Below are 21,291 nucleotides of genomic sequence, written 5' to 3'. Positions count from 1 at the left end.
GGCACAAGATGACATAATGGATAATTTGTACTATGCACTATCCATTATGCATCATCCTTGGGGTCCACCTGTGGAGTTAAAATGCTCACTACACCCCTAGATTTATTCATGGAGGGGTGTAGTTTGTAAATAGGGTCAGCTTTTAGGGGTTTCTACTGTACTGATCCCTAAGGGCATCTACAAATGTTTTTTGATGTAAAAAAAAAATTAAATGTCTGTGCTCCAAATACCATTCTATTCCGAGCTCTGCCGTGTCTCCACCTTGTAGCCTATTGCCATACATGGGGTATTGCCATACCCGTAATCACCTGCAGAATGATTTTTGGGGTGTTTATCCACAGTGGCATGAGTTGGGCTGTTTTCATTTGTCACTACAATGGCACATTTGAGAAAACAATGCTATTTCTACACTGAACCATTCACTTTGTGTTACATTTGGGCCAGCATCTCAGGGGTTAAAATGCTCATACAACCCTAGATCAATTCTTTGAGGTGTGCCCTTTCCATAAACGGGGTCAATACTCGGGGGATTCTATTGCACTGGTACCTCAGGGGCACCCCAACATCAGTCTAGTGAAAAGGGTGCTCCAAAAGCAAAATCTTATTCCATTCCTTCTCAGGCCTGCCGTGTGCCCAGCCTGCTAATTATTGGCACATGTGTGATATTGCCGTACTCGGGACAACCCGCAGAATTATTTTTGGGGTGTTTGTCTAAATTGCCATGGGTTGGGCACAATATATTAGGCACTAAACTGAAATTTTTTTAATAAAAATGCAATTTTTACTATGCACCATTTACTGTGCATTCAATTTTGACCTGCTTGTTAGGGGTTAAAATTCTCACCACAACCCCAGATGAATTCTTTGAGGGGTCTAGTTTCCAAAATGGTATAAATTATCGGGGGTTTCTATTGCACTGGTACCTCACGGACCCTGCAAACATGACATGGCACTCCGAATCCAAACGTGTGAAAAAGGAGGCGAAAAATCAAAATTTCACTCCTTTCCTTTTCAGGCCTACCGTGTGCCCAACCTGTCAATTATTGGCACATGTGTGGTATTGCCGTACTCGGGACAACCCGCAGAATGATTTTTGGGGTGTTTGTCTAAATTGCTATGGGTTGGGCACAATATATTAGGCACTAAACTGACATTTTTGCAATAAAAACGCAATTTTTACTATGCACCATTTACTGTGCATTCAATTTTGACCTGCTTGTTGGGGGTTAAAATTCTCACCACAACCCCAGATGAATTCTTTGAGGGGTCTAGTTTCCAAAATTGTATAAATTATCGGGGGTTTCTATTGCACTGGTACCTCACGGGCCCTGCCAACATGACATGGCACTCCAAATCCAAACGTGTGAAAAAGGAGCTGGAAAAGCTAAATTTCACTCCTTTCCGTCTCAGGCCTACCGTGTGCCCAGCCTGTCAATTATTGGCACATGTGTGATATTGCTGTACTCGGGACAACCCGCATTATGATTTTTGGGGTGTTTGTCTAAATTGCCATGGGTTGGGCACAATATATTAGGCACTAAACTGACATTTTTGCAATAAAAACGCATTTTTTACTCTGCACCATTTACTTTGCATTAGATTTTGACCAGCGTGTTGGGAGTTAAAATGCTCACCACAACCCCAGATGAATTCTTTGAGGGGTCTAGTTTCCAAAATGGTGACATCTTTGGGGGTTTTCTATTATACTGTTACTTCAGGGGCTCTTCAAGTACACTGTGGCACCACAAAACATTTGCAGCCAAATTGGCCTTCCAAAAACGCAATAGTACGAACTCTGTTCTGGACATCGCTGTGCGACAAAGGAGCACTTGACATCCACATGTCTGGTATTGCCGTACTCGGAGGAAGCAGGGCAATAATTTTGGGATGTATATTTACCTCAAATTTCTAATGAATGTGTCCATTTTAGGGCTAAATGAGAAAAATCGTAATCAAAAATTGAAATTTCAGAATTTCAAATCCATTTTTGTTTGCTTCTGGAAAAATAATAAAAGGGTTAACAGACTTCCTAAATGCTGATTTGAATAGGTTGAGATGTTACGTTCATAAAATGGTGTTACTTGTGGGGGTATATAGTACAAAAGCCTTTGTAGGACACTTCCAAACTGCATTGATCACCACAAATTTTACATTTTTCAAATTTTAAAAAAATCTGAGAATTTGCTACTAACACTTGAAACCTTCTCACATCCGTAAAAAAAATGGGAACGTAAAACAAATAATGGAAATAAAAAGAAGACCAATGGCAAAAGGTTTCTACCCAAAAAGAATTGTGGTGTGACATTTTGTCTAAAAAGTATAACATTTGAAACTTTGAAAATTGTAATTTTTTTCAAATTTTTCCTAAATTTGTGAATTTTTACCCCCCCAAAAAGGAACGGATCACCGAAATGATACTACTAACATAAACTACAATGTCTCACGAGAAAACAATCTCAAAATCACAAGGATATCTTAAAGCGTTGAAAAGTTACTACCACAGGAAGAGACACTGGTCAAATTTCTGAAAAAAGGACCGAGCCTTAACCTACAAACAGGCTGCGTCCTTAAGGGGTTAAAAAGGAGGTCATAGATAACAAATATAAGAAGATTACCACAGTCACGGTGCCTGGATAATGTGTACACGTACCTCATGCTTTATTTTGATGGTAGATTTCCTTTAAATTCAAATACATCTGTGTTCTTAAATAGTAACATTCCTGGCCCTTATAATTCCATGTGCAGGAATCAGACTGTAGGGGTGGACTTTCTTATCCGTGGGAGAGTGTGTCCATATTTCTATATTCAATCCCCCATAACAGAGCATTGAAAACCAGTCAATAATTAACATGTATCCAAAATTTGTGACTAAAATAACATTCAACCGGCAAAAAACAAGCCCTAATGTATGGCTGATGATTAAACAGTAATAACATGTGCTTGGATATGAATACCCAAAATAGGTCTAGCCCAGTGATGGCGAACCTTTTAGAGAACGAGTGCCCAAACTACAACAAAAACCCGCTTTTTTTATTTCAAAGTGCCAACATTGCAATTTAAGCAATAACTTCTTCTGTACAGGAAGAATTGCAGGGCCCAAGTCAGGAGCTCAAATTATATTCCAGCACTGTCTTATGCCATGTCTTATGAACTCTATGCTGACGACCTGGGTGCCCACAGAGAGGGCTCTGAGTGCCACTTCTGGCACCCATGCCATAGGTTCGCCACCACTGGTCTAGCCCTCCCCAGAGTCTTTTTTTTGTCTAACTCTGTATGTATTTATTCTACAAACAACTGTAAATCTATTCATTTAGATACATATTTACATCACCGAAGTTGAGAACAAGATTTTTATTTCTTTTTATTTTTGTTAATTTATTGGTTTATTCAATTATACTTTTACTGTTATTTATCAACTTGTGGACTGTATGGACTCACAATCACCCAAACACTTTCAGGATGTGGTTTGTTGCTTAATTTCTTGGTATGACCACAGAACTTAGTGAACAGAGTCTAGTATAAGCTATGGAAATGAACTTTGAACACATTGCACAGAAGGCAAAAAATATTCTGCTTTATTCCAAAAGAAATGGAGCAGCTCGACATAACTAAATGTCCTAAAGAAGCCTGTGAAATGAAACGCAGTTTTTCTTATGTAATTTAGATTTTCACCAAAAAGTTGGTACGCTTATGTAAAGCTACAAAATTTGAAAGACACTTGTACATCAAGGACTATACACTGACATATGATGTCAAAAGAGTGGACATGTACCCATTTCTGTATATACGACACAATAATAATTTTTTTTTAAATAAATGAATATTTTTTCATGCAGCAATTAAAGTTTTCCCTTGTTTTAACAAGACCTGTTGCCCTTAAATTTTCAGGAAGTTCCATTGAACATGAAGTCTTCACTGATGCAGTTTCACAGCAGAACATTCTTAACAGAGGCCTCAGCAAGTCCATGGGTTTCCTTGCATTTAAAGATGAACAAGATGATGAAGACACTTTCCCATCATTAGAACTTGGCTCCACATATGAGGATATAGGAAAAACCCATTATACCTACAACAATCTTCAATCTAACCATTTAAATAGGAAACTCAGTGAACAAAGTCAAAGGAAAAAAAACTGGGCCTCATCGTTTGATGTATCATCTATGTCTAGCCATGGCACAGAGAGAAGGTTGTCTGTTGCAAACTCTTATAAACATAATGTATCGGAAACATTGAATGGACGAATTACAACTACGCAGAAAATGAAGGATCTCCGGCATTTGAGTGATGCCACGGATGTTTTCAGCAAAAAAATGGACCAGGCTAAACACGGACCAGAAGTGCCAACCTCTGTTGCAATTTCAAGTGCCTTAGAGAGGATTAGAGAAAAGAAGAAAAAGTTGCAAATCCTGAGAGATGCCATGGAAATAGAAGGTTAGTCCTGCTGAATGTTACTTTTTGTTATCAAATCAACAGTTTCTTGGCTCTTCAGTTCATGTGAACATTGGTGACTTGCCAGAAATCCTCAACAAGTTATAGTCATACAATGTGTTGCTCACGTATGTGTATGTCCTTGTATCCATTTCCTAATGGAACTTTGGCCAGTGCCTAGTAATGTATTTTTCTAATATTTCTTTTATTTTGTTTTTGCTCATTATTTTTAATCATATTCTGGTGCTTTCGGGTCACACTATGAGACCGATATTTTTTCAGTTTTGGATAATTAGATTTTTGTTTTGCCATTTTCTGATGCCAATAATATTTTTACAAACTTTTTACCATTTTAACCCTTTATCAAAACGGTGAAAAAGTGTTGAATCTGACATCAAGTTACATTCTGTAATAGGCTTCACTGCCGGCAATAATCATTTTTCTATTTTGATATTTTTATTTTGACTTTTAAGTTTGTTTTTGACTTTAAAAAGAAAAATGTATAGTTTTTTTAGGCCCCTAGGTTACTTGCAGTGCTGGATTAAGGGTGGTGGAGTTCCATGTGCGAAAAAAAAATGATGGGGCGCCTCAAATTAATTCAGAGTAATAGTAATGCCTTAAAACTGATACTTAATACATAATAGATAAATACATTTCTATGTAATTCCTATAACATAATCATGTTCCACCCCCAAATCACAAATTATCTAAAAATTAGTATTTACTAATTACAACCACAGTTGCTGCAGAACCTCGTTATACATACCTCAGCTGCTGCAGAACCTAAGTATCATACCAGGTAAAACCTTAGGCCACATGAATTCTTTGGCTCCTTGCACCACGCCAGGAGCAGTACAGTGCAGCTGGCATGTACTTGCCACTTCTGCTTCTGGGGCCGTTCTGCTCAGTGTCCTTAACCCAACGCATACAAGTAGTGTCAGCACACAGAGTGGAGAGGACCCGGGAGCAGTAAGGTGCTACTCACCACTACCTGGTCTCCTGCACCAATGAACGCTTTCATCAGTTATGGAAGTGCTCTGACTGCCAGCAGGGTGCAGACCGCAAATCATGACTTGACAGCATGCGGTATCTTGGAGTAGGTTGTGCATCCTCTCCTAGGCTTTTAGTTGAGATGAATGTGTCCTACAGTTTATGTTTATGCTCAGTAGTGAGCATGAAGAATAAGGCATTGGAGAGAAATGCCTGCATTTATCATCACTGCTAGAGTGACCAGGAGAACAGAATTGTGCAGTCGGTGAGCATTTTGGTGGATCTGGAGTCAGAGTCAAGGTCAAAGTTAGGGAAATTGAGGAGTCAGAAGTTTGGCTAATTGTTTTCACAGCCCTGCTGCACACCCCTGCTTCTTTCACGTTAACACATTTAGGCCACTGCTCCTATGTCTTTTGTTCCTAAGAATGCATGGGGGAAGCTCCACCCCCCACTCGTGATGCACCGCCCACTCACCAGCATGGCTAAGGGAACAGGAGCAAGGATTGTACAGGGAGTTTTTATCTCCCTGTACTGCATAGCACTCAGCAGTATCGGTGTCCTCAGTACTTTGCTGACCATGTGACAGGAGTGGAGGCAGGCAGAATGGTGGGGCTTGCGCCTGGGTGCCCTCTCTGTAATCCATTCCTGGGTACATGACTCCCGGGGTTTGATCAGTCATACTTTTTTTTTTAAAAGGTTTTATTTTTGCAAGTTTTAAATTTTTTTTTAACAAATACAATAAACAACGTGCAGATATTAAACATACTGGCTACTGTGTATTCATCACCACATTACAAGAGTAGTAAGTAACATGAGAGGGTAACATTCAGGGTACTACATTTGCCATACAATGCACGTGGTATAATGTACAATTTCCTGATATACCACATGTTGTAGCCAACCCGATTGATTGGTCCATCAACGTCAGACAATCACACACTCACGCATACATACAAAGACACACATCTCCTTAATTATGGTGTTACCTAAAGGCTTGAGGGGTTTATATAGCAGTATAGGGGTTCTCACACCACCTGGACCAAATAAGGTCAAACTTCTGGGGACACTTCCTGCTAACATACAAGAAGCTATGCAGGGGATAATGCTATTGATAAGGAGTATCCAGGGGTGGGGGTGGGGGGTCTTGGTCCTTCCAGGACATCACCGCCACTTTTCTGGCATAGTATAGGGCAAACCTGAAGAAGATTTTATCATAGTGGCCATGGACAGTTTCATTCATGATGCCATGGAGACACACAGAAGGGGACATTAGGCGAGGGAATTCAAAATACTGACTAAGGAATTCCAGTACCTCAGACCAAAAAGTGTGGATCCTAGGACAGGACCACACACAGAGCAGAAAGTAACCCACATCAGACTGACAACGAAAGCATGTGTCATTGGGCATCACCCCCATACGGAACAATTTTGCAGGGGTAAAGTAAACACGGATGTGAAGTAGGAGAGTTCGACCTCCCTCCAGTCATCATCCACCAGATCATGAATATCACTTCTCCACCGTTGAAGGTCTTTATCAAATGGTCTGGGTTTTTGATCTTGTTACAAAGCATAAACCTCGGTGAGCGGTTTAGGGAGGTCTGGGGTGCTCATAAAGCTGATCAGTCATACTATATACTGCAATGCAATTGAATGAGGCTTGGGAGCCAGCTGTCATAGTAATAAATAGCAGCCCAGATGAGCATTTAAATGGGGAGGGGGGGCTTTCTACACTCCATTCAATGTGTAACACTCACAATTAGTGCCTGCAGCTAGTCTCAATAAAATTCAGACCTACTTTATGACCCCCTATTTGAATATTGACACTGCATTTCCTATGCTCCAGACATGTTATACAGACACTGCCCTGAAGGAATCCTTAAAACTTTAGAAATAATGGTCCTAATTTCATTAATTAATTTATGCAGAACTAGGGGGTGCATGGTGTCCAAAACTGGTGATTTGTCTAAAGTTTTTTCATATATATCCAAGGCTGTAACCATAGAGCTTTCTTTTTCTCTTTACTTGAGACCAGAAAAAAAGGAAATTCCACTATTTTCACAACTCCAAAAACGACCTCTTCATAAAATACATTTCTCATCCTGATAACACTGTGAGGAGTAGCGGATAAAACATAGAGTAATACATTCAGGTATACTTTACACAAGATAAAAACAGCCCTTTCCATAAAATCAGTATAGTGCATGTTTGCCGTCACTGCCCGACCCAGGGTTTCGGCAGCAATCAAGGCTTCTTCCGGGTCATGCCTCACGTGCAAACAACAGTTTCTTATAAAGCTAATCATTATGCAGGTAACAAAAAATTCATTCAAAATAGCAAGATAAAAACCTGAATTTGTTCATAATAACATGATAAAGATCTTAATTTTATAATATATAATCAAATATTTCTTTGGAGACTACTATTTGAAATCCACATAAACAATGGCATCAATCGACTTCAAATGGTATTTAACCCTATAACTGACTCATAGCGGCATATTTCTTAGGACCTCTGTGCCACGTCAGTGAAATCAATAAAACTATTTACATCTACAGTTTTAAAATAATTTCTAGTTTTTTGCATCCATTCTCTATAAAAAGTTTTAGATCTAAAGAACATAAACTTTGTTCCCCTGCTTCATATGTAAACTTTAAATTCCAGCTATTATTATTAATATACGCCCTGAATCTGATAAAATAATTTTTACCAACCTTCCATAGAACTATGCAGTCATCAATGTATTTTTTTGTACAAAAGAATTCTGGCCTTAAATTCATCAATCTCACTAGAAATAAACTTGCGTTTATACATGTATACCGTATATACTCAAGGATAAGCCGAGTTTTTCACACAAAAAAATGTGCTGTAAAACCATAACTCTACTTATACTCGAGTTAATGAAAAAAAAACTCTGTACTTACCTTTCCGACGCCCCATGTAGGTCCTCTTCTGTCTGCAGCTCCAGCTACGACTCCATCTTCAGGTCCCCGCGGCTGTCTTATACACACAATGACGTCGGCCACTTGCCAACATCATAGTGGGTGCGCCGCCACCGAGCTGGAGCTAAAGACAGAAGAGGACCTACGGGGGCGTGGAAAAGAGGAGTACAAAGTTTTGTTTTTTTTTTTAAAGCTTGGCAGGGGCCTGCTGGCTATATAAGGGGGGACAGGAATTGTCTATATATGGGGGTGCATGCACTGGTTATATACTGGGTTGGCAGGCATCGGCTATATACTGGGAGGCAGGCGCTGGCTATATACTGGGGGGCAGGCGGTGGCTATATACTGGGGGGCAGGCACTGGCTATATACTGGGTGGCAGGCACTGGCTATATACTGGGTGGCAGGCACTGGCTTTATACTGGGGGGCAGGCACTGGCTATATACTAGGGGGCTTTGTCTGATTATATACAAAGGGGCTGCTGGCTATATACTGGGGGCAAGGGGCTGCTGGCTATATACTGGGCAGACGTATTTGATAATAAGATACAGAGGTATTTTAGTGAATCTTAGGTCTAGGGCTTCGGGGATCTCCTGGTCCACCAAATAAACGCATCTATGAATAGTGCCCTATAAATCAACCATTTGAAACCATTTTTTGTTTCATCAAGTTTTACTTCTTTCAAATATATACATGTATTTACATCAATTCATTTTCATTTTCTTAAATCTTCTTATATATTATAACATTTTTTCGGCTAGTGTACGTACGTCCTAGTGAGTGTGCTATCACATGAACTTTAAAGATATAAAGAAATTCACCTCATTTGGCGTTCTAGTAGTTTTTTTCTTCGCAACACTCACATGTTTGGAGGCCCCAGGGCTGAGACTGCCTTGTCTCTGACTGTTGGACAGAGTGGTATCGTCCACCTGCTGTGACGTTTCGAGGGACACGCCCCCTTCCTCAGGCTGCTGGCTATATACTGGGAACAGGCACTGGCTATATATGTTTCTGATGAATTAATTGATGTCAACATATGTTTCCAATTCATCCATTTTACTCTTTGAGGCAAAGTTAAATTTTTTGTTTAAAAGTTTTTAAACTGATTTTCAATTAGAACCTTAGAATTTAGATTAAATATACCTTTGCTTACTACACCTTCTTCACCCTTTTGTTCCCCCCTCCATTCTTTCTTACATCTTTGTCTTCTAGTTTTTTTTTCCCTAGGGTGTCTCTCTAGTTCTTCACCTATAAGATGACCATTCACTATCTTTTGATGGAAAAAAATGTGTTTATTTTGACTGGGATTATCCTGATGGTCAGCAAGTTGCTTAAACCTGTTCTGCAAATTGATCATAGGTTTATCGTTTTTATATTCCATTTTATTTACGGGATTGTTTATATTTCTAGAGTCTCTATAGTATCCTCTACCTCTTGTGTCATAATTCCTTTGATTTTGTGGTGCTGGTAGCAAGAAATTCCTATCCTGTCTATAAAAATGTCTCCCATCGCCTCTGTGCTCTCTGTCCGTTCCATACATGTCTGGTCTAAAGCCATACAATCTGCTCTCATATGTATTTCCTCCGAAACCTCTTTTTTTTTTTTTTTCCACGGTTCTTGGTAGTTCTTATGATAATTCTTATGTAATACATATCTTTTAAACTACCGTATCTATTGCTTGTATGTTATATTCTTTTTTTTTAAGATTCTCCTCTCCAATTTCATACTTTTTCATTTCCTTGCCTTTTTCTGATATCCTCTTCTTCACTTTTCTGCCATTTAAATAACTTATTTGTAAAATCAATCCTAGTTTTGTGTAGCTTATTTTATTCATTTATTGGTGATTTGTCTATTTTAGAAGTATAAAGGTGCTTCTGCATGTCTGATTTACACTGATAAATTACAGGAATTTCACAGCACTCCTTGTCGTATTGGATGGTGCCAAGCTGGGGTCCCAGCCCCAATCATGCATAGAAATATAGAAGATGGCACTCTATCAAATTGAGTAATTAATGCTTTTTTATTATTTTTGTACAGATCAACTGAATAATAATGACGTTTCGGTCAGAATGACCTTCTTCAGATGCGGATTGTACTTGCAAAAGTGTTTCTTAGGTAGGAGGAAAGCAGCGGTATCCGCCGCTCTGGACCTCAGCTGTTTAGCAGCCACTTTCTGGTCTCAAAAAGAACGTGGCTGCTAAACAGCTGAGGTCCAGAGCGGCGGATACCGCTCCTTTCCTCCTACCTAAGAAACACTTTTGTAAGTACAATCCGCATCTGAAGAAGGTCATTCTGACCGAAACGTCATTATTATTCAGTGGATCTGTACAAAAATAATAAAAAAGCATTAATTACTCAATTTGATTGAGTGCCATCTTCTATCTTTCTATGATTTACACAGTTAACATTTAATATCTAGTTCATCATTGATCATATTATCCATCTGAGCCATGGGATTTCCCTATAATAAGCCAATTGAGAAGAAGAGTTTTTCTAAACTGGCTTGTTCCCTCCATCATTACACCCACATTATTCTTTAGGTGACCGACATTTATAACAATAATTCTTACTATTTATAAATTAAAATATAAATATATAAATATCAATTTTTATAAATATATAAAATAAATTGGGATTATATTTACTTTTCCATTTTGAAGAATGTTGCACAGGGGTTAACATATATTCGGCATGTTTCAGACTGCACGTATTGTAATAGGTGGCTTAGTAAGTTTCTCAGTCAGAAGGGTGGACCTCCTTATACTTGTCTTGCCTGAGCTTGCATCCTTCAACCGGGATAATTAATGTTTTTGTAAAAGTTTATTCTGCCGTGGTAAATTTCAGGTTTTACCAACCCTTGATTTTGCAAGACAAGTTAAATAAAAGAGCATTGGAGATCTTCACAAGTAAAGGCTTTGAAATCTACAGCAATGGAGGATGATGTGTCAAAGATGAATATTTAACAATAGATCTTAGTCATTATGGGCTGTAAAGTTAATTCAGGGTGTCTCCAGGAAAAGTATGAAATGATGAACTCTACATCATCCTAGCAGTTCTGTAAATGTTGAACTAAATGTTACTAGTTGTAGACTACCTGTAAAATATGTTGTAGGTGTAGAAAAATCTTATTGAAACTGCTCGGAGATTATGGCTGACTTTTCTACTCACATAGTACGGACTAAGGAGAACAGCTACAGACTCAGTTTCTCATGTTCGGGGCTAGTGCTAGTTTCATAAAATCAGAGCCTCTCATCTTCTGATGCCTTCACAAATGGTGTAAGGTACATGTAGGATTATAGATCAACTGGTCTGTAAAAGGAGGTAAAGGATAAAAAAGTCCTTGATATAAAAAGGAAAGGTAAGGACTTTCTAATTTTTCATCTTATTGTAGAGTAGTTTTTATCCATGATGTAGTTTTTTTTATTGTTTAGAAGGTTGGGGCAGCTTGTTGTAGACCCATAGTAAATATTTTATTTGTAAGCTTTATGTTTTCTCTTAGAAAAAGCAAACTGCTGTAACTGTCTTGACCCCTTTAAAGGAAAATATTCCAATATAATAGTTACTAATTATAGGTCTTTACAGGTTCACATATGCCTACATTTGATTTTGGGCACATTTAGAATATAATGGTAATACAATGATAGAGCTTGATTTATTCTAAAATGGAAAGGTAGGTTTATGTAGGCACTCTTCCTGTTGTTGGGTGAGGTGAACTGTGACTGAGGGAATAAAATGGTGAATAGTGCTTTGTTTTTCCTTGGTACCAAACATATGAGTGTCTCTAAAGCTCCACCCCTATCTATATATAATTGTGTGAGCCTTATCGGTAGAGACTGCATTCAGTATAAATTGCACCTATGCTTTCAGTTTTAGGTTAAATTGTTGTATGTATATGTGGTGACTAACACTATTTCTGTCTAAAGGACTTCAATTCTGCAAATTTTATCTTTATTTTGTAAGTTTTTTTCCTTTAGCCGCTCTAATTCTGAAAAGAGTTGTCCAGCCTCAGCAAATAATTGTTATTGTTTGTATGATGAAATGTTATACAATTTTCTTATATACTTCCTCTATCAATTCCTCACGGTTTTCTACATCTCTGCTTGCTGTTCTGCAATAGAAGGCTTCTATGTTTACTTCCAGTGCACAGAAATCTGACCATGGTCACACAGGTGCACGGCTCGTTATATCACACAGTGTAATTAAATCTGTGTGTTATAACAAGCTATTTGCTTAGCATATAGGAAAGAGTCGATCCTACTCTTTAACCCTTTTACAATATGCTAGGTATACTTCTATCACATGAGATGGCCTACTACAGCCATCCTCCATTGACAGCCACGATACCACGTCAGACCCAGAGGCGGGGGCGAAATGGGAAGCAGTTTTTTCACAATATGCAGCAATACCTTAGACTGCGCAGTCTGACCTATATATACATTTTGTATAAAAAAGTGATTGATCCCATTTTGGAAACAATGTAAACTACTTCCACCATAGCATAAAAAAATGTAAATTTTAAACTATTAAGAGATTACAAAGAAACTATGGAAATCCGTTCTTACGGACATGTAGAATAACAGGAATGTGTCATTCGGGCTGCACACTGAAAGCCTTAAATACACAGGTCATAAAAAACTGGCACAGCTGAGTTTAGGGATTTTTTTTTCTTCAGCATCCCAGTACATTACATAGAATATGAAATGTCCAATTTGTACACACCTTGGGGCTCGCAAATACGCTGTATGACCCTGTCAATGGAAAAATAAAAACCGTTATGGTTCTTGCGTTGAATGAAGCAATCTCCTAATAAAAACTGGTTAGTTATTTGATATTCTTTTCCTATTGAAGAACAACTATTCTGCCTTGTTTATACTTGCTTGTCATTGATGATGTTCTGATGTTGTTGGCCATTAATTGTGTCGAGATTTGTTCTTTTACACTTTGAACATCAAGCTTTCCCAGGCCTTCTACTTATGTAGAGGAAGAATCATCTGTAATGAATTAGCTTTCTCCTAATGACCTTGTATTTCCTCCTTTATTAACTTTTAAGAGTCCAAGACTCTTAATTGTGAAGAGTATTTTAGGGGAATATTTTACTCTTCTTTTTTTGTGAAGCCTCAAATGAGCTCACCTTATATATTTTTAAACCTGCAGTTTGTTGTATGATTGCAAAGCAATGTGTGACTTGTGAGCTCTGAGCAAAGTATGTCTGGTCAGGTAAAACACAAAATGATGATAAAATCACAAAATGACACCGTTGACGGTTACTTAATGCAATGCCAAAAAGCAACAGTTTGATCTTTATGTCACTAAACAAAGCTGTGTAACCTTAGCTTAAAAGCAGATATACCGCATTTTCCCATTACTAAAGAGACGGTTTCAACATAGGGTTTGGGGTTTTTAATTTTGATATTTTTGCAGTTATTTATTTAGGATATAATAGAATTAAGCTGAGAATTAAACTAAACAACTGCAACATTGTTGTAAAATTTGGAGGGCAAGAGTCATTTCTTTTCTGTCAACCTCAAGAAATTGTGGACACAATAAAAACAAAGAATATTGGTGGAGATGTTATCAATGTCTCCCAGAAAACATGTCTATTTTCTTGATGCTGGATGTTCTTGCTGTGCTCTTGTCTCTTTGAAAGCAGAATTTACTATTCTTTCTCAGTTCAATTAAATAGTTCCAAACCTCACTCTCCTTAAGGCAAACTGCTGTCTGTCAGAGATTATAAGAGGTGCGTCTGTTTAACCCACCCTTTATCCAGTTTATCCAGTTGTCTGATAGATCATCATCTTGATAGTGTCTGATCTGGGCGGGTGTTATAGTACAAATCCGTACTATATACATGTCCTTCCATTTAGTTGTCCTCATTGAAGGTGAGAACATCTCGCAGGGCTTTAAAATTTGCTAGACGCGTTGTTAGATGTTTATTGTCTCTACATGGTTTTACTGAGAGCATATTTTACTTTAAGGGAAGAAAAAAATAATTATTGCAGAATTGTGGGTAAAAATTCACAGTGAAACTTTCATTATATAGATTCTAGATGGCAAACCTTTTAGAGGCCAAGTGCCCAAACTACAACAAAGACCCGCTTATTTATCGCAAAGTGCCAACACAGAAATTTAATTTGTGATTTATACTCCCTTCTCTGTCACAGTTTTCATTGATACCAGCACCCTGAGGACACCAATAAAGCAGAAAATAGTCACAGGTAGCACTGTCACTTTAAAATAGCTATGTGCACAGCAAGTCCTGGGCTGTCTGGGACTGCAGGAAGATACCTGGAGTCATCTCTGGTGATGGCCTGAGTGCCACCTCTGGCACCAGTGCCATAGGTTAGCCCAGTGATTTTCAACCTTTTTTGAGCCGCGGCACACTTTTTATACTTAGAAAATCCTGGGGCACACCACCAACCAAAATAGCACAAAATGACACTAAAACAGTCATATTATACATATAGTTAATAATATAGATTCTAAATTTATTTTATACACTCAGTGTGAAACCTGGGCCTGTTTCGATAAACACAATTAATCATTGTTATATGCAGTATACTGCTGGAGTACTAAAAGTACCATCTCATATGCTGAGTATTCTGCATATACTCAGGAAAAAGCTCATATAGTCAGCATTATTGGTGGGCAAATGCCAGAGTCTCCGCTCTCAGGATGATGCGCCGGCCTCGGTGACGTCATTTTGTCGCACAAGGTTCAAAGGTTGCGCGCGTCTCCTACATTGTAAGAAACCGTGACTGCGCATAGCTGTGCATTGCCGGGAAACAAAACACAGGGGGCACCATAGTTTGGGGAACTTTCCCCGCGGCACACCTGACCATGTGTCGCGGCACACTGGTTGATAATCACTGGGTTAGCCATCACTGGTATAGAACGTACCAAGAAAGAGTAGACTGTAGTAGTAACATAAGATAACATTTTTAAGAAAAATATTCTAAGTGTAAACCATCAAAATATATACAATGCTATGACTTGCCTACATTCTGGTTTGTAAGCCACATTTATATCTATCTCCGTTAGATTGGTTTATGTTATACACAGTTTGTTATATATAGTATACTATAATGTCCTTTGTTAGTTTTACTGGCACAGTTGTAGAAACTTCCCTTAAATGCTCCCTAAAGAATGAATATGTAGGCCATTAGAGACAGATTGATTGGAACAATTAACCTTTGTCACCTGTGCTCCTTCATACCCATAAGACTTGTCTGGGCTGCCATTTCCCATAGGGCTAGACAAGACCTTAGTACAGCATTATCAGCTGCATGAGAATGTCTGCCATAATGTTATTTTACCAAGTATCAAGTTTTTATTTCCCCCATTCACATCCAACTTTAGTCAAGGATTTGTGATCTAGGTTGGGCTCCATTTTGGGACAAAATTTGTCCATTTGTGCCACTGTCATCCTGTTTAACTACAGACTTGTACATTGGTTTTGTCAGTGTGGATGTTAATTTAAAATAAACTGTGAATTTTGTTTAATTTTATTCCAAGTTTTTCTTTCTTGGTTTATCTTCATTGCAGTTATATTGCTAAAATCACTTTTCTAAGTGTTCTGTGTCTTTCTTTTATAGAACCTGGAAGATTGCTCCAGTCCCACAGTGATGACTATAGCACATCCAGTGAAAGTCCTTCGCTTGCGTCATCAGACCCAGAATTTAGGCAAGGTAAGAAAAAAACAATCCAGAACAGAAACTTGCCTATTGTAAGCATGTTAGTCCAGGATTGTCCATTATTATTTTATTATTTATAATACAAATAATACTAAAACTTAACGCTAACATTTAATTTTTGCATCTCTGTGATCACACTGGCCTAAAACCCTAAAAAAAGGCCTCAAAATGACGCAACCATTTTTCACATGCTCCACATTTGACTTTTTTTCCAGCTATCCAGTTGTGCAGAACATTGCATAGGAAGTAGTCCAAACAATACCTCTCCCCATCCCAAAACAGAATAGGACTGGAGTGTAATAAGTGAGACTTGGTGATGACCTTCTCCTGCCACTAGATTCAGTGTACCCCTTAACAATGTTTATTTCCTCATGGTCCTACGGGTTTAGGGATGTAAAAATAGATGCTGTTAGATTTTATGTGACAATTATGTCAGTTTTCCATGTAAAATTAGTTTCTCAGTGATCTGTTTTGTTTGCTCACCTGTTCAAGTTTTTCACTTTCATAGCTTTTTACACTCCTCTTGGCTTGCAACGTGGTTTGGCCTGGAGCCCAGTAAATCAAGATATAGCCTTTAGTCATTTATTTTGCACATTGGCTTCCCTTGTAGTATGTAATAAAAAAAATGATCCTCTTCAGAAACCTGTGACGATAAAGAGCTACACAAGTTGTAACTTAAATACATTGCTAGAGTGAAGATAAATGCATTTTTCACAGTCCTGCTGCTACTAACGCCACACACTTTGATATTTACACAGATCTTCTGGGCTTCTATGTAACACTGTCTACTGCTTTGTTTGGGCAAACCTGCTGTCAGATTCCCTTTAATGTTAAATGTATCTCCCTAGCTTATTTTTAGGTATAGCATGTGTACTTGGTAATGATTATCTTAATAGAAAATCTTTTATTTATTTTTAAATAGAGGTATAAAAGAGTAAAAGTAGATATAGATGGCACTGAGTGCTCCTGAAGTCAGGAATGGGTTAACATAGAAATTACTTGTTACTAGGCTTAGAATCACTGAGATTGCAGCCAAGTGATGCTATGACTTAGAAAAGACACCATAACATGTTGCACAAGGGCTGAACAATGTACAGATAGGATACACACCATGGGAGGGCTGATTTCTTTATTTTTAAAAGGAGTGTTCTTTTAATACATGTTTTATGTTTATGACTGACAAAATTTGGTGTAGAATGTTCAAAGAGATTAACAAGGTTAAACTGTTTGTTTACAAGGGAGAAAACCGGAAGGATTGAGAGGATATGACTCAACAAGTGTTCTTACTGGAGCTGAAGGATCAAATCGTGTACAGCATGCCTTAAGGTAGTTAACCTTTTATAAATTGTTCTTATCAAGTGTCTGAAGCCAGTCATACACTTTAGATAGGAACAGCTATCTCTTCCTACACCCTAATCACATCTATGCTTGGCTGCCATTCTTAGTAGGCAGAAGGGAATAAGATGCTCTGGTAAGGGCTTATCTGCTCTGGGAACAAAATATCAGGCACATTGAAATTCAACATAACTGACCATTACATCCCCTGAAATTTAGCATTGGGAGAAAGCTTAAATACTATAATATACATTACATGCTGGGCGTAATGATCGCGGTCCCAGAGGGTGCAACCACTCCACCCCTGGGCCGTTAGGAAGACCGAAGAAAGAGGGTCCATAAGAAGGGAATAGGTTCAATTGTATGTGTGTAAGAAATGCATACATTTGATAACTGTGGCGCAGACAAAGATATGTCTCTGTGCTCTGCACTGTATGATGTGATCAGGCTAGGCAGCATCATACAGTTCGCTCAAGCAGTGCACACAGACCTGAGGACAAAGAGAACACTACAGGAATCGGCGGAGCCCTGTGGGGATAAAAGTGGGGGAAGGCTGCTGGATCTTTATATGTGAGGGAATGCTACTGGACATTTTATTATTAAGGGGAGGTTTCTGCTAAACATTTCATTATTGAGCGGAGACAGCTCCTGGATATTTCATTTGTGAGGGGAGGTTGCTACTGGACATTTCATTATTAAGGGGAGGCTGCTTATGGACATTTCATTTGTGAGGGGGGGGCGGCTAATGGACATTTATTTATTAAGGGGAGGCTGCTGCTGGACATTTCATTAGTGAGGGGGGGGGGCTGCTGCCGAACACTTCTTTAGTTAGGAGAGGCCACTGCTGGACACATCATTAGCGAGTGGAGGCTGCTAGTGGACATTTCATCAGTGAGGGAAGGCTGCTCCCGGACACTTAATTAGTGAGGGAAGACTGCTACCATATACGTATTTCATTTGTGAGGATTGGAATCTGCTGGACATTTCATTTGTGAGGGAAGGATGCTGCCAGACATTTCATTTGCATGGGGAGGCTGTTATATGAGTATAGTGCTCTGACCATGGACCACATGCTGAACCCTTGGGAGAAGATTTTTCAGTGCTTCTATGCCAGAAAACTGTCAGAAAAGCACTAAAATTATAGCAAATTCTGTGTATTCACCATTGAATGTTCACAGGTCTTTTGCACGAAACTACGTCAGTTCGAACCTGGTGTAGTTTTGTCCAGGGTCTAAAGGCGAGGCTTTGTCATACACCAGTGCGCCGAGCGCCAACATATGATAGATCTCCCGTGTATGTCTGTGTGCCATATATCTATTCTCAAATGTAATGTGCGGGACTGGCTGAGAGTTGAGGTATATGGCGCCCCAATCCAAGGTTTGCACCAGGGTCCATTGGTGTCTTGTAACACCACTCATTACACGGTCAGCTAGTCCTTACAAAATCAGTTATTTCAGCCAACAGTCACCTCATCTAACGTGTATGGCCACATGCCTTCAGTGACTGAGAGGAAAGGGGTCGCAATGAAAGCCAGTGTGAGCGCAACACAGATTTCCACAGATAATAATAATCTTTGTATAGCGCCATCATATTCCATAGCGCTTTACCTAATATGTATTCTCTTTTGATAGTAATTTTATTGTACCTAATGGACTCTATAAAACTCAGCTTATTTTTCAAATCAATGTCTGACTAGTGCACACAATAGGTGTGGCATCGCTTTCAGTGAGGAACCTTTGCAGCAAAATATTGTCCGTAGTCGATCAAACACTAAATTAATTAAAAAATTATATAATGGCTTTTCAATGGGGTCAGCATGTTAAATGTTAATGAAACTCTTTAAGTATTTAATCTTTTTTTTTTCGTTACAGTCCAAAGTATGAAACCCCTCCAGATAGAGGTGATATCAATCAAGAAATGCGCAGGCGACAAGAGGAAGATATGATGCAGATGAAGGCTAAAATGGCTTTTAAGCAATCAAGACTAAACTTGTATGCTGGAGATATACATAGAGCCTCTATGTTGGATATTACTAGAGACCCTCTGCGAGAAATTGCCTTGGAAACAACTATGACGCAGAGAAAATTAAGGGTATTGTGTTATTTAAGTATTTATTTTGTGATTTAAAGAGGTATCCTAAAAAGTACTTGCCATAGATTAGGAGAAAGTGAGCAGATTGGTGGGGTGTTTTATATTATGGAGTAGTGCAATCCTGCTTCGTAATGAGAGGGGCAGGATATTAGGTAACTTACCAGATATATCTATCAAAAGTTCTTTACTGTTTGTTCACTGCTACCCACACATTATAAAAAAATGTAATTAAAGTGATCAACCCCTTTAACTGAGGGGGACTTCAGTTATGGCTGTCAATTACAAAGTTGGACCACCAATTCACTACAAAAGTCTACAGAGAGCAGAGGCTTAAAGGAAATCTACCATCAAATCGAGCATGGATAAACCAGGGGCACTTATAGATCTAGGTCTCATTAGCATAATTGTAAAAGTTGATTTTACAAGGCCATGGATAACAAATATAAGAAGTTTACTACGGTACAGTGCCTGAATCTACGAGTAAGTGTCCCTGGTTTATCATGCTTCATTTTGATGGTAGATATCCCTTAAATAAATATATAACAAGTACATGGCTCACTAAGAAAACTATTTAGAATATAACATGGTTCACAACCTACAAATATATTTTGTCCTACTTTTTGTAGACTATACATTTTGTTTTTGAACAGCAAATTTATAAGGTGAGGCTGTAAAAACCACACCCCACCTATGTTGGCTCAGCACACATTATAATAGTAGTGACGAATATAGCTCATTATATGTTAAGATTTATTATAATAGTTTATCTCTGTCATAAAGTAAATATTGCAGGTGCCCTCACTTGTTTATTTTGATAATTAATGTGCTGCATGCAATGGTGTAGTCTGTTAGGGAAACTGAGGTTGTCTTAATGAAGAGACTCCTCATTGTTACTGTAGTGTGGGAACTTTCTCAAGAGGCTCACAGAGTTGAAATACAGGAAGGTTGCATGAGTTATATTTACCAGGATAAATAAATGTGGTTATTTGAACTCTGGGATGAATGTCTTTCCTGATTAGAAAATATCTAAATATTATCTGCAAGTGGTGCTTTCATATGGTAATTCCTCCACCAGTTAAAAGGATTGTCTAGGAGTAAAATATTTTTATTTATGGCTTTGGGGAAGAGGGGGTTTGCAGAAATAATAAACTGCTTATACTTGAATTTCTGTCAATGCCAGTATCTGTTTGTATATTGAGGCCCCGGGCTGTGTAGGGCAGTTGGGTATTGACTAGACAAACCCACACTGTGAGTAGCAAGACTATGATGTCTGTGCATGGTTGTGTGGTCAGGTACACTTCCAAGCTATTTATCATGCAGACATAAAGGGTTTTGATTGGTGTGACATGAGAGAGTGCCTCTCTTAAATGTACCTGAGGTGTGGTATTCATCATGGCGCAGGGCATTGTTAACATTCAACTGGTCATCAGTGTGATATGTGGCCAAAGGACAATCCACTTCTATGCTTTTCACTGACTCTTCGAGTCTCTCTGATACACTCTAAGCTCCTAGGACCTCCTACTTGAAGCCTCACAATTCTGAGGTACTGTTGATCAATTGTTAGTTGTTGTCTTCGTCTCATGATGTCAGAAAGTGAACTGCATGATGAGGAGGACTTTTTAAATACCAATTATAACTCAAACTTTAAAAAAGTGTTTAAGGGGGGACTGTTTTTTCTACTGTTTATATGTTCATAAAAATTGAAAAAGAATAAAGAAATATCTGATTTAAAAAAAAAAAGTCTTTAAGATTTAAGAAATCCCCTAGCAACTTTTCTTTCACCTGCAATTCTGTATATATGTATGAACACCACCAGA

The 21,291-nt window shown here is 38.5% G+C and overlaps 1 protein-coding gene and 1 long non-coding RNA gene across 9 annotated transcripts in view; one reads left to right on the top strand and one right to left on the bottom strand.

The window, feature by feature from the left end:
* Positions 1–21,291, top strand: part of PTPN13 (protein tyrosine phosphatase non-receptor type 13) — a 158,533-nt gene that overhangs the window by 78,327 nt on the left and 58,915 nt on the right. For 6 of the 7 annotated variants that reach the window (XR_011848895.1, XM_072116569.1, XM_072116565.1 and 3 more), the window contains exons 7-10: positions 3,889–4,431; positions 15,950–16,042; positions 17,287–17,374; positions 19,255–19,474. Coding sequence is in view for 6 of the 7 variants with exons in the window: in XM_072116569.1 (XP_071972670.1) it covers positions 3,889–4,431; positions 15,950–16,042; positions 17,287–17,374; positions 19,255–19,474 (944 nt within the window). In the remaining variant the exon portion in view is untranslated. Of the gene's footprint in view, positions 1–3,888; positions 4,432–15,949; positions 16,043–17,286; positions 17,375–18,836; positions 18,919–19,254; positions 19,475–21,291 lie in introns of those variants that run through there. The other variant, XM_072116587.1, reaches the window with a different exon arrangement.
* Positions 13,023–18,824, bottom strand: LOC140070250 (uncharacterized). Of its 2 annotated transcripts, XR_011848897.1 has the most exons (4): positions 18,546–18,824; positions 16,532–16,691; positions 14,114–14,325; positions 13,023–13,105 (listed from the first exon to the last, which is right to left on the bottom strand). It is a non-coding gene; the product is annotated as an uncharacterized lncRNA (long non-coding RNA). The 2 variants fall into 2 exon arrangements; XR_011848896.1 differs by lacking the exon at positions 13,023–13,105 and having other exon boundaries at positions 13,740–14,325.

This window comes from Engystomops pustulosus, chromosome 1 (assembly GCF_040894005.1).
Source record: "Engystomops pustulosus chromosome 1, aEngPut4.maternal, whole genome shotgun sequence".
In the NCBI taxonomy this organism is placed as follows: domain Eukaryota; kingdom Metazoa; phylum Chordata; class Amphibia; order Anura; family Leptodactylidae; genus Engystomops; species Engystomops pustulosus.
Note: the sequence above shows the minus strand (reverse complement) of the source record. Positions and strands in the feature narration are given on the sequence as shown.